The sequence below is a fragment of the Caretta caretta genome, chromosome 2, assembly GCF_965140235.1.
Source record: "Caretta caretta isolate rCarCar2 chromosome 2, rCarCar1.hap1, whole genome shotgun sequence".
In the NCBI taxonomy this organism is placed as follows: domain Eukaryota; kingdom Metazoa; phylum Chordata; order Testudines; family Cheloniidae; genus Caretta; species Caretta caretta.
In genome coordinates, this window is record NC_134207.1 from 248511262 (window position 1) to 248523692 (window position 12431).

Here is a 12431-nt window from a genome sequence, read left to right on the forward strand (position 1 = left end):
TCTGAAGAGAGTCCATTCCACTGGAGGTGTGGGGTCCTTGCACAGGCTATTCCAGCCAGAAATATGAATAATCTGTATACTGGGCCATGGGCTGTACATGTTGAAACAGAAACCATTCCACAGAGGATGTGTAAGAAGGAATGGCTCTTTGTGTCCCCTGCTCTCTTGCACACTTATGCATGGGGTGACCATAATATGCCCCTAATTGAATACAACATATTTAAAAAGGGGACATCAGAAACATTTCCCGACTCTCTACTACCCTCTCTATGCAAACCACTGCCTTGGAAAAGTGTCATTCTTTCAGACTCACCCGCTCCTTCATACGAGAGACAATGAATCGCAGGTATGTGCTCATCTCTTGCTTGCTTGTGTTTTTCTTCTTAATGCTCTGTTTAAAAAAAAAAACCCAGTCAACTATTTTTTAAAAATCTGACTTAAAAAAAACACACCAGCAACCCTCTGCAGTACAAAGATTTTAAAAAGGTACACTTGCCTCAGATTAAATCATACGATTAGTTAAGGAAAATCTCTTCTTCAAAATTGGTACTGCTAATGCACAAGAGTAACAGTCAAAGCATCATAGTGATACATGAATTATGTATTTTGCTGAGGACTTCAGTTACAGAAGAACTAGGTGCTTAATTTCCATTTAGTGTGTTCTTAATGCCTCCTCAAATGCTCTCACACAAAAAAGTACAGAATTACTTTGCCTTAATAAAATGAAGTAATGAAGAAAGGCTAGGATCAGCATAAAATTACAACATATTATTTAATGGTCAACTTATCAGCAAGGTATTACTATCTAGCTACCGAAAGACAGGAAGAAAGCTTTAAAAAAAAAAAGGAAAAAAAAAGAAGCCCGTAACAGCTGCAAATGATATGCTTACTAGGCAAGCAGAAGCTGTTTAGCATGAATTAAAGTATAGTATTGTCACTACAACTATGAGTAAAGTGATAGCTCCTCTTTGCTCTTTTCCTGGCCTCCTGTAGGTCTTCCACATTTAAAGTGCAGTTCTGTGCTGAAAAGAGACTGCAAAAGCAGCAATGTGGGGTTCCATGTTTATTATCACTCAGTGATTTCCATATGATCACTTCACAAGCAAAAAGGATTTTTTTTATTTTGTTTTTCCCTACCTCCCAGCCTTGAATACTCAGTCTGGTGACTGAGTGTTAGGTTGAGTTCTTACCTTCTCATGCATTTCATTGTCACCACTATGAAGATTTTAAAGACTAAATTAGGCTCAGAGTTACATCTCTGTAACCTCCAGGTCTTCAAATTATGACACCTGTGCAAAGCATGGTCTTTAATAAGGTTTGCAAAGGTGCAACTGATTGGAACTTAGGGCTAGTCTACACTGGCAGCACTTTAACGCGCCTTGTGTGGTTGCGGTGCACTAAAAAAACCCAGCGCTCTAAGAAAACCACCTCAATGAGGGGCATAGCTACCAACGCCAGAGCTGGGGCACGGTTTAGACAGGCACTTTACAGCGCTGAAACTTGCTGTGCTCACGGGTGTGTTTTTTCACACCCCCGAGCAAGAAAGTTGCAGCACTGTTAACTGCCAGTATAGACAAGCCCTTAGCAAATAATACTCTTTGTGATGCACAAAAAGGAACAGAATCCAATTCACACCTTCTTAGCTAAGCTGGCTCTGCAAAAGCTAACGGGAAAAATTTATAAAATCGTATTTCTCTCACTGGAGTATTAAGGGATGACTCTGAATACACCAAGGGAGCAGATCGGCACCATTTTTACATATTTACTTTTTAAGGCCAACACCCTTGCACTTTAAGGTTAATAAATGGATAGTATTTGAGTCTCATTTTGCCTTTACTCCTTCTGAAATGTATTGTCAGCCAACTATAGGCTTTTCTATTATGGCAAGTGCATAACCTGCTCTTCTCAGGACTTATACAATGTCCACTATATCTTTCTTAAAGCGAAGGGACCAAAGTTGGCTACAGTACTCCAGATGAAAGCATGCATACCATTGTTTAACCAGATGGATATCCTTAGAGAATTGGGCTCACATCTTTATAATACATCTCACCAGCCTAAATACTAAAGTTTTAATTGCTACTACATACTAAACATACATCTTCATTGTGCTAGCCATATCAACACTTAAGCCTTTTTCCTCACACAAGACTGCAGACATGGGATGAAATTCACCACTGTGCAGAGGGCAGGCCAAGGCTAGTCTAGCACTCATGTCATACCTAAGCCCTATGTTCAGGACTTAAGTGGTGCATAGGCCTTTTTCTAGCCTCTGTATGGAGGTGAATTTCATCTTTAGAGCTCAACTGCATTTATTTTGTCAATTTGCATTACCGTACATATCTCCATGTTCAATTTTACCTGCTATGAGACTACCCAATCTGTTTAAATGCATCTCAATTGCTGTCTTACATAAAACATAACAGTTCTACTCCATGGAAACCTAAATGAGCATTAAAAGATAACTGTGGACTAGCTGATGTCATTTTAAGGTTTTAAATAAGCAATAGAGTGCAATGTGTGTGCTTCTAATGACACAGCCTTTGAATAGACTGAAACTCATTAGGACACAATAAAATTCACTTGCCTAGCCCAGTCTCTCTCTATATTTCCCTTCCTGACATAGTCTTGATTTCATCATCTGCAGAAAATATCCCCAAATTAATATGAATATTTTTTCATGCGTTGGTCTGCAGGACAGATTTGTAAAGAGAATATATAAGATAAATGGGTTGTAGTCTGATACCTAAGCCTTTATTAAAAGACAGATATCTGGCTTTGCTGTTAATCACAAGTGGTGATGAAAACTACAGTACCATAATTAATTAGCCAATTTGGCCAGGATCTGTCCACTTCTCCCCAATTCCCTACACTGGTTTATTTTAGGAAAAATCTTATTTGCAGTTTTGATGTCTAAAATTCATTACTTTTGAGATTTTAAGTAATGAAAGCCAAGGAACCAGCAAAATGGCTTTTTTACCGTCGGTTTAGTCTTCTGGCTGTACAACTTCCAATCACCTCTTTAATAAACTAAATTCTAATCAAGACTTTTCTTTTACTTTTCTACAAAGATTTGCCCTTCATCAGATATTTGTTGCTCATGCTCAGTTTGGAAGCCATGTTGGGTAAAGGTGTCACTGAAAGCTTATGCTTATGCTCAAATAAACTTGTTAGTCTCTAAGGTGCCACGAGTACTCCTATTCTTTTTTTGAAAGTCTTCCTATCATTTAAAAAAACTATTACATATTCTTATGCAAACATGCAAAATTAGTACTTCTAAATACTCAAAATATTTTTAGAGTAGTCCAACTCAAGCTACTTAAAGCAAGAGGATGGATAATGTTAGATCTGGGGCCTGATTCTCAGTCATACTGAAACTCAATTACATTGCTTTGGTAGCGCAAAGGAATAGGAGTAAATTATAATCACATCCACTTTAAGGACCCTTTCACATAGACAACACAGTATAAAGGGGTCTCAGTGTAAATGAGAATCAGACCAAGCTCTCTTTTAATCTCTCATTTTTTGGGGTGAGAAAACAATATGAATTTGTGTACTTTTGAATTTGGAAGAGCCAGGCAGAGTGCAGTGAGGAAGTACACTCTATAAGCCTTCCCACACCTCCGCTAGTGCGAACCTTCCCTGCCTGGCAACAGACCTTCTGTTTAAGTACCAAGCTTCTCAAGAGGAGTTTATCATGGCCTGATCCAACTCCCACCTGAAGTCCAGGGGGAATCCCTACACTGGCTTCATTTGGAGTTGGATCAGGCCCTCCGTCGTGCCAATTTATGAAGTTATTTTGCTGCCATGCCACCTTGCCTTGTGATCCCATCAGATTGTAAAGAGTTAGCTTTGTTAGTGTGTATGTATATACTGCATATATATGTATGTGGGAAGACTGTAGTACAGGAGGTCTCATGCAGAAGATGCATGTGCTTTGGGAGATAAAGGACCAAGGTTCTAGCCTGGCTCCTTGCTTGTGTGTCCATGAGTTATAAGTCACTTTTAAACATGGGACTTGAGTGTTTCGAAAATGCTGCTCTTTAATCTGTAAATCAGTTTATATTTGTAAAATGCTTTGGGACCCTTTGGAGTGAAGTTTAAGATCTGATGTGAATAGGGCACACATGGCAGGGGGCAGGGAGTCAGGGCTCCTGAGATCTCTTTCCAGTTCTGTCACTGATTTGGCAAGTCCCTGAACTCTGTATTACACTTAAGGCTGAGAGTATGTCACGGAGGTCCTGGATTCCGTGACTTTCTGGGACCACTGTGACTTCTGTAGCAGCTGGTGTGGCTGGCCACTGCTGGGGCAGTTTCGGGACACCGCCCTCCTCCCTGCCCCCAACAGCAGTAGGAATTTGGGTGCGTGTGGGAGGGGGCTCAGGTCTGGGGCGCAGGAGGGGATAAGAGCTCTGGGCAGCGCTTACCTTGGGGGGGTGCTCCCCGGAAGCGGCGACATGTCCTTCCCTCTCAGCTCCTAACTCTGTATGCTGTCTCCGCCCGCAGGCACTGCCCCTACAGCTCCCATTAGCCGCGGTTCCCAGCCAATCAGAGCTGCGGAGCTGGTGCTTGGGGCGGGGACAGTGCGTGGAGCTAGGAGCTGAGGGAGGGACATGTCGCTGCTTCCAGGGAGCTGTGAGGAGCCGGATAGGGAGCCTGCCAGCCCTCCCACCCCCACTGGGGATCTCAGGCCACGTGCTGCCACCTGTCCCCCCCCCAGCAGCATCCGTGGCACCCCCAGGCTGCCCCCCTCCCCCTCCCAAGATTTAGTCAGGGGTATATAGTATGAGTCAGGAACAGGTCATGGGCTGTGAATTTTTGTTTACTGCCTGTGACCTGTCCATGACTTTTACTAAAAATACCTGTGACTAAACCATAGCCTTAATTATACTTACCCAGTGTCCTCTCCAATTGTGTTGCCTTCATGCTCCACTTGTCCAATCATTCCAACCCCTACATAGAGAATGCCTTCCATATCCTGTCAGCCAGGCAGTTACCTTTTAAACTCATGAGAACTCTTCTCTTCCATGATGCTCACAATAAATGAAACAATAATATTTTCCATTTTGGCTCTTCATCTCTCTTATTTTATATTAAACAAAATATCTTGAGTGACCACCATAATCTGCACAAATCAAACCTGAACAACTGAATCATTGTACTGTTGTAACCCTCATCCTTCTGTCCCTCTAAACCTCTGTACTGTGTGTGCTCCTCTACTCAACATACTATGTCTATGGGTAGATTGTTAACAATGGGGACAATCTTTCTATATATTCCATGAACTGCTTCACACTACTGAGCACTAGAATATACAGAATATAGATCACGGTAGTTTTCAGTATCTTAACCTCTCTGTGCTCATTACCCCTGTATAAAGATGCTTACCTACCTCATTGAGTGGCTGCAAGTCGTAATTGTTTGAAAGCCCTTGGATGAAAGATACAAATTATAATGATGAGCTGAACAAGAATGCACTAGGATCTAGATGAAGCCAAATCTCGCCCCGGGGTGGGTGTGTGGGTGTGAAAATGGGACATGTTACTTACTGCCTTGAATCATCCTGCCTTAGTGGGCTGTAGCCCACGAAAGCTCATGCTCTGATAAATTTGTTAGTCTCTAAGGTGCCACAAGTACTCCTGTTCATCTTCTTTTCGTTTCTTAAGAAAATCTTAAATGGACATGATCACAGTTGGTAACACTCAAAAGTTGACCTGTTTTTATTTCTATTTATGAAGTCCATGCAAATCTTTGCATGCATCAGTTTTTCCAAAACAAATGATTCAGTACTTTTTCTGGTATTATTTTCTTTTTTAGTTCCCCTAATAGGTGCCAAATTAACAGCAGTGGAAAATGAAATTCTTTCTTTTATCCACCCAACAGGAAGCAACACTACTGCAATCTTCCCATGTCCCCCCCACTGACTCACCAATCTGCCTTTATCATGTCCTGGAGGGACCATTTTGATACAGGTGAAAGACTATCTGATCTTCACACCCATTTGATAGCGTTTCTCTGTTGTTACCTATCTACCAGACACTGGGCTGAGAGCACCAACATAAAGCAATGATTCGTCAGCGGTCAGTGACAATTTCTAGTCACTACCAACCTGGATTGGATTTGAACCTATGCCTGACTCTGTATCCTCTTACCAGTGCTGAAAGCTATGCAATATTACCCCAAATATTCACACTGGTCCTTTAAAAACAGAAGAGCCAGAAGCTCAGCACTCAATGGAAGGAAAACAAATTTCAGAGCCAAGCTTCCAAAGAACTGTAATAAACATTGTGGAGGGAAAAATATTTTAAAATTATGAACAATCCTTGACAGTGTCCTTTGTAAAATGTTGCTGGAGCAAGCAGGTGGGCAAAATAAAGCTGCATCAGGGGACTGAAGTAACACACCCAGCAACCATGTGATGAACAGTCCAAAGACTCGGTGACCTGGGCAGCATTACATGGGAAACCTTTTAATAAGAATGAAGTGTTCTTAGATTATTTCTCCAATATATTCTGTTTCAAAACACACTTTCCCTTCTCCTTTCTAAAGAGCTGTGAGATCCTTGGATGTGAAAGATTCTGTGCACTGGCATTAGAGTGAAATAGTATTAGACACGCATATTTTTTGTCCCAGCTAATATTTTTCTTGAATGTACACATTTACTGCTGACAATGCAAAGTAAATTCCTCTGCCCTTTCACAAGAGAGTTAAGCTCTGTTATGTCCTTTGGACATCAACCAAGACACTCTAAACTATTATGATTTTGAGGATGCTCTCTCTCTGTCTCTTTTAAAATAAAATTAGAATAGAGAGTCACCTGCTGGAGATGGCCGTAAAATACAGAACAGCTCCCAAACCTGTGGCCAGGTGTGTGGGACTGGACAGCAATTCAAATCTCCCTCTTGCCTCCAGAGGACCCACTAGTCCACTGCTGCAGAACTGAGATGGGTGGGAAGCAAGTCTGGTTAAGCAGAAAGCCAGCAAGCAGTGCTGTTGAGGGGAGGAAGTGGTATTCACACTACAAAATAGAAGTCTTTTGTGAAAGAGCCTGATAGTCACCTGTGGCCTGTGAGTGAGCTGCAAGGTTTTAGGGTCAGAAAATGAATGAATCACAAAGGCCAATAAATGTGTTCTCAAGGAAATAAAAAATGGACCAGTTCGCACAAGTGCACATCACTCATGGAAGAGAGGATGAGTTTCAAAATATTTTCTTCAAGGTAAAAGTTTGTTTAAAATCATCAGCTTAAACTAATGGAATTCAAGATTCTAGGATGAAAGTAAAATTTACCTCAAAACTAGCTGCTCCATCTATTTGTATACATTGGATAGTGAACAAGATCCTCTGATGCGACTATGGTCATATCACAGCAGATGAGAGGGAGAAGAAAATGGTTTTAAGTCATTGTACTCTCCTAGTCCCCAGTTGTAACTTAAAACAACCTCAGTCTGGAGCGGAGTTTGGGATTTGGTCCAGCATATCTAATTTTAACTGCATCTGTGAGTTATGTGTGTGTTTGTTATGTGCATCAACAGTGATTTATAAGATCTATTTAAAAATTCCAAGGATTGTAGGATTGCTCTAGGTTGCATTCCCCTGAGTGGTGAAATTAAATGCTAAGTAAAGCAGAATATATTGTCCTCTACAGGCAAATGCCACACAGGTGTCATTTTTGGGATACACTCTGTATGTTCATATGGAAAGTATTAACATGCTTTTATTTTTTATTACTCTTACTCATCTTTCCCTCCCGCTTTCTTTCTTTCCATTTCACTCCCTTATTTGTGCTGACTTGGTTACCTTACACTTCCAGAAGCCTGTAGCTTTCAGTCTGCCCTGACTCAATGAATCAGAAGGTGTTGCTTTTTACAATTAGCATCTGGATGACTGTCAAGTCACAAGTAAGAGAAATGTGCTTGACTTTTAAAAGAAGCAACCCTAATAACTATGTGGCCTCCAACAGCTTCTCTGCAGCATAAAGAGAGTGGGCACCCACATCTCTGGCAGCAGAGACCATCTCTGGGTTGGCTCGCTGTACAAGATCTGGTTCAAAACCTACATCTAGGGAATCTAATCTTGCTTTCAGAATCCCAATGCCACAGAGCAAATAGTAGTGTTGAATGCTTTCTGCACCAGTAGTTCCTCTTTTAAGAATTCAGATGTAGTTTTCCCCCCACTTAATTAAGGCTCAGAATGTGCCCTATGCCCCACTCCCTGAGCGTATGCAGGAATACTAACGGTAAGGGGATGCAGCTGGCTAATTAAAGGCCAGGTGCCAATGAACAATAGCATGATTTGGCTGTTTAGTTTTGCCTAATGGCATGTAGACAACATCCCTGCCCATTCCTGTAGTGCACATAAAAACTACTCTCCTCCCACCATGCTCAAAAGGACAAAACCTTGAAAAGAAAAGTAATATGTAGAGGCTATGGGTGAAATCCTGGCCCTACTGAAGCCAATGGGAACACTCTCACTGACTTCAATAGGGCCAGGATTTCATCCCATATTTTTGAAAGCTGCCCTAGTATGTCTCTGATTTTTATAATGTATAATTTTATTCCAATAGAGTAAAAGCCTTAATAACATGATTACTAAACTGCAAACATTCACATTATGGTTTAGAAAAATACACTAAAATTAAAATGACCATCAATAAAATAAATAGCATCTTGAACAGTATTTTATATGCTCATTTCCATAATACACTGCAATCTCACATTACACTCATACATACACACTTTTCTACATACACTCCAACACAGTATACTCTATGCATTCATATAAATAAATAAAAGTTAATGGGGAAAATATAGAATTATGAAAGCTACCTAAATACCTACCTGACTATTCCATTTAGTCTTTACCAAAAGATATAGTTTTCATTTCCATTCCCTCTTCCCACAGATCATTTATCAACAATAGCAGAAGCTACCTCAGGATCTGATAAAAGTGGACAGGGTGCAATTCAAAATATTTAATGGGCACAAAAGGGGTAGTATGGAAGATATAGAAGTTTTGTCTAAATACAGTGAAATCTTCCTATAAGGAGTTTGTAGGAAGTGCATGGATTAAATACTTCAGCAAGATGTGCATGGATTAAATACAGCAAGATGCTTACACAGAATGAATTAACTTCTTAGCGCTGAAAACCACAGTAGCATTCAGAAATACCAGAAAGGCTTATAGTGAGGAAGCATTATATTTGTCTAAGTGTTATATAAACTTCCTTCAAAGGATCTTCAAAAAAGTAGTCATCTATATGCACAGTATTTTGGAATCTTTGTACAGGTATGCTATGTATGTATCATTGTTTCGATAGGCAATACTTAATCCATTAACCTGGCCAGACCATCTGTGCCACCTTAATGAAACTATTAATGAATATCAACCCTCTAAGCAGCACATTAAAGCTCATAGGTACTCACCCTGCAAACTGGGCACTGCCAGTGACTACTGCTGTCTCTAAGCCTGAACTCATCAGACAAACACTTGGAATGATACACACGAAAACACAGGTCACATATCAACACCTCTCCAGGCAAATGGCATTCAAAACAATACCAGTCATGATTTTCTGTTTCCCAGTCCTACAAAAAATACAAAATAATTTGGTATGATATTGTCATTATCTGCAGCAACTAAGAACAAAATTGATACTTCTTAAAGTCCAGCAGCAGTTAGACATTATAAACATTTAAAGAAGTGTACTGTACCTCATTTGTGTTTAAAAGCCAAGAATAAAAACCTATATACTAAAAGAACTTTATTAATGTAACACACTATAACTTAAACATAATATGAATACTAGCCTTTATTTCTTTTAATGTCTGGTTAGTAACACAAACCCAAATATGAGCTATGTCCCAAACTATACATTAAAAATCTCCACAATAAAATATTTTTTTTATTCTAGTCTTGTATGATATAACCTATTAACCTTTTATTTCAGATACTTAATTGTTAGACTACCCAAACACACATTTGTGATTAGCACTGGACCTTAACAAATTGCAGATCAGTGTTCTCTTTTCCCTTTCCAAAGATGTGGTGTATTTTCTAACATAAATTACTAAAGTGTGGTGCCTAACAGTCTTCTACACTATTAGAAATGACAAGTTTTCAGTTCTAAAGTGTGAATTACAAAGCATAAATAAAATGATGAACCTATTAGTTAAACAAAAATTTCTGACGCGCCATACAATTCAGAAAGAAAAAAGTTTTATCTGCAGTGCTGGACATTACTAGGATTATTCCTGGAGTACTGCCTGGAAGACAAAAATGTGATTCTACTGATACACAGATTTGTTTTGATACATTTTTCTTGAAAATGTAGCCTCAACTGCCAAATTCTGACCTCTGATACATGTGTGTAATCCTCACTGACGTCAATGAGAGGAGCATGTATGTGACCGGAGCCAGAATTTAGCCCCAGGAGTCTACAACACTAAAATATAGACAGAATTTCTAGTGGTCCCCATTAAATGATTACATTTGCCAATGTTATCTGAAATGCACAGTTTCCCTATACTTAGAACAGAAAATAACTTCCAAAGCTCAGATATCACTCTGATTCCTTTCAATAGCAAACACTGCACTTTTCAATTGATTTTCATTTCTTTGAAAGAATTACTCTGATTAATTCTGACCAAATGATTTTTACCCTCATCTTGTGGAGGTGGTGCTAGTAGTGTCCATAAACTGTTGGAAAAGATGTTCTCACCACATCTAGTCCGACCAAGGCTGGTCCAGAGTCCTGAGAATCCTCACTTCATTTCTCCATGCCTGGGAACTACTGTCACTTTATTCCTTGATTGTGAGTGACCTCCTCCAACACAGCCTTTCCACTGTTGCTGAGTAGGAGATGTTTATACAGCAAGTGGCAGTTATCATTTCCTTGTCCCTGAAGAATAACTGTATTGTCTCCATGACCCAACTGAATAGAAAACACCCTTGGAACCAAACCCAGGTCTCCTACACCCGAGAACACATAGTATTAATGCCAAAATAACAGGAAAATAGTTTTATTAACCTTCATCAAATTCTCTTTGAACTCAGAACCTTGGGGATGAAAATATTAATATGTTGTCCATACCTGTAGCTCAGGATGTAATAAGAGTTTTGTCTTTTTTACTCACTGGATCTAATTTTCAAAATTTGTGGATCTCAGCTCTGATAAATTAGATTTTGCAATGATGTCTACATACAGTACACTCACTTTACCAAGCCCCTCCAAGCAAAGTATAATAGCAATACACTTCAGAGTATTTGATTTGCTGCTACACTAACAAAGAACTATCAAAATGAAACATCAATTTGGGTACATTTTCCATTTCCTATAATACTATTCCTCTTTATGTAACTTTGCAAAACTTCATCCATAGCAAGAAGACCAGCTAAAGAAGAGAGAGAATTAGCTTTTGATCAAACATTTTCCTAAATAAAAATCAAGATGACTCAAGTCCATTTGTTGTGGCTACTCATGGGAAGGTACTTTACCACAGGATTAGGTAGTTCACAATTTTGTAATGATTATTGAAAGAACTAACTATTTTAGTACATTCTAGATGTGCCATTTATGTGGAAATATACTGCCAGTTGAATGCAAGGTTTTATGACCATGGTCAAATACACTTGCTGGGAAGAAAAAGGATATGGCCAAGCCAAAAATTATGTATGACCTTAAATAAAACAGCGGCAGACCATAGCATTCACACTATAGAGTTTTAAAAACAAATCTCTCTGTACTTTTTGTCCTTTTCATAGAAGGTATTTTCAGTTAATTGAAGTACATAAGGTGCATGTATATATAAAATAAAAATCATTTTATGCACAATAGTCATTATTTTAAAAACAAATAAATAAAAGGCAAAATGTCCCTTGTGAAAAATACACTATTGGCTTCAACAGTCAAGTTACACAAATAAATTCTCCTCTAACAGCAGTGAAACCTCATTTTCTTCAGTTGTTTTGTATGGCAGTGAATGGAAGCAGATTCTGGCCCCCAACATATTTCCCTTGCAGGAAACTAGAGCTATTTAAATAAAGTCTGATGGCCAATGTTCTTGTCACAACAGGTACAAGTTCTTAAAATAGAGCCAAGAACAAACATAGCTAACTCTGCATTTACAAAGTTTACCACCAGGTGTCACCACCCACTACGAAAATGACTGATTAAAGGGCCACCATTGCAACTACACATCTTGAAGTTTAACACGTGAGTAACCACTTCCAGCTGCCACAGAGAAAACAAAATGAAACTCTAAGTACAGTGTTGGCTAAATTCAGATCTGGAATTGATAAGGATGATGATGGTGTGATAAATAAAATAACTCTAAAAATAAGATGCAGTAATCTAAACTATCCTAATGAAAGAGAAATGTAGCAGAAAATAACAGAAAATATAACAGAATTTAAGACCACATAGTGCAAAAGT

The 12431-nt window shown here is 39.2% G+C and overlaps 1 protein-coding gene across 8 annotated transcripts in view; it reads right to left on the bottom strand.

The window, feature by feature from the left end:
- The window catches only part of ZMYND11 (zinc finger MYND-type containing 11), a 144916-nt gene that overhangs the window by 27738 nt on the left and 104747 nt on the right, over positions 1–12431 (bottom strand). For 6 of the 8 annotated variants that reach the window (XM_048837643.2, XM_048837640.2, XM_048837644.2 and 3 more), the window contains 2 exons: positions 9424–9585; positions 314–391 (listed from right to left, as the gene is read on the bottom strand). In XM_048837643.2, the coding sequence (XP_048693600.1) occupies positions 314–391; positions 9424–9585 (240 nt within the window). The remainder of the gene's footprint in view (positions 1–313; positions 392–9423; positions 9586–12431) is intronic. The other 2 variants (XM_048837648.2, XM_048837649.2) reach the window with 1 other exon arrangement.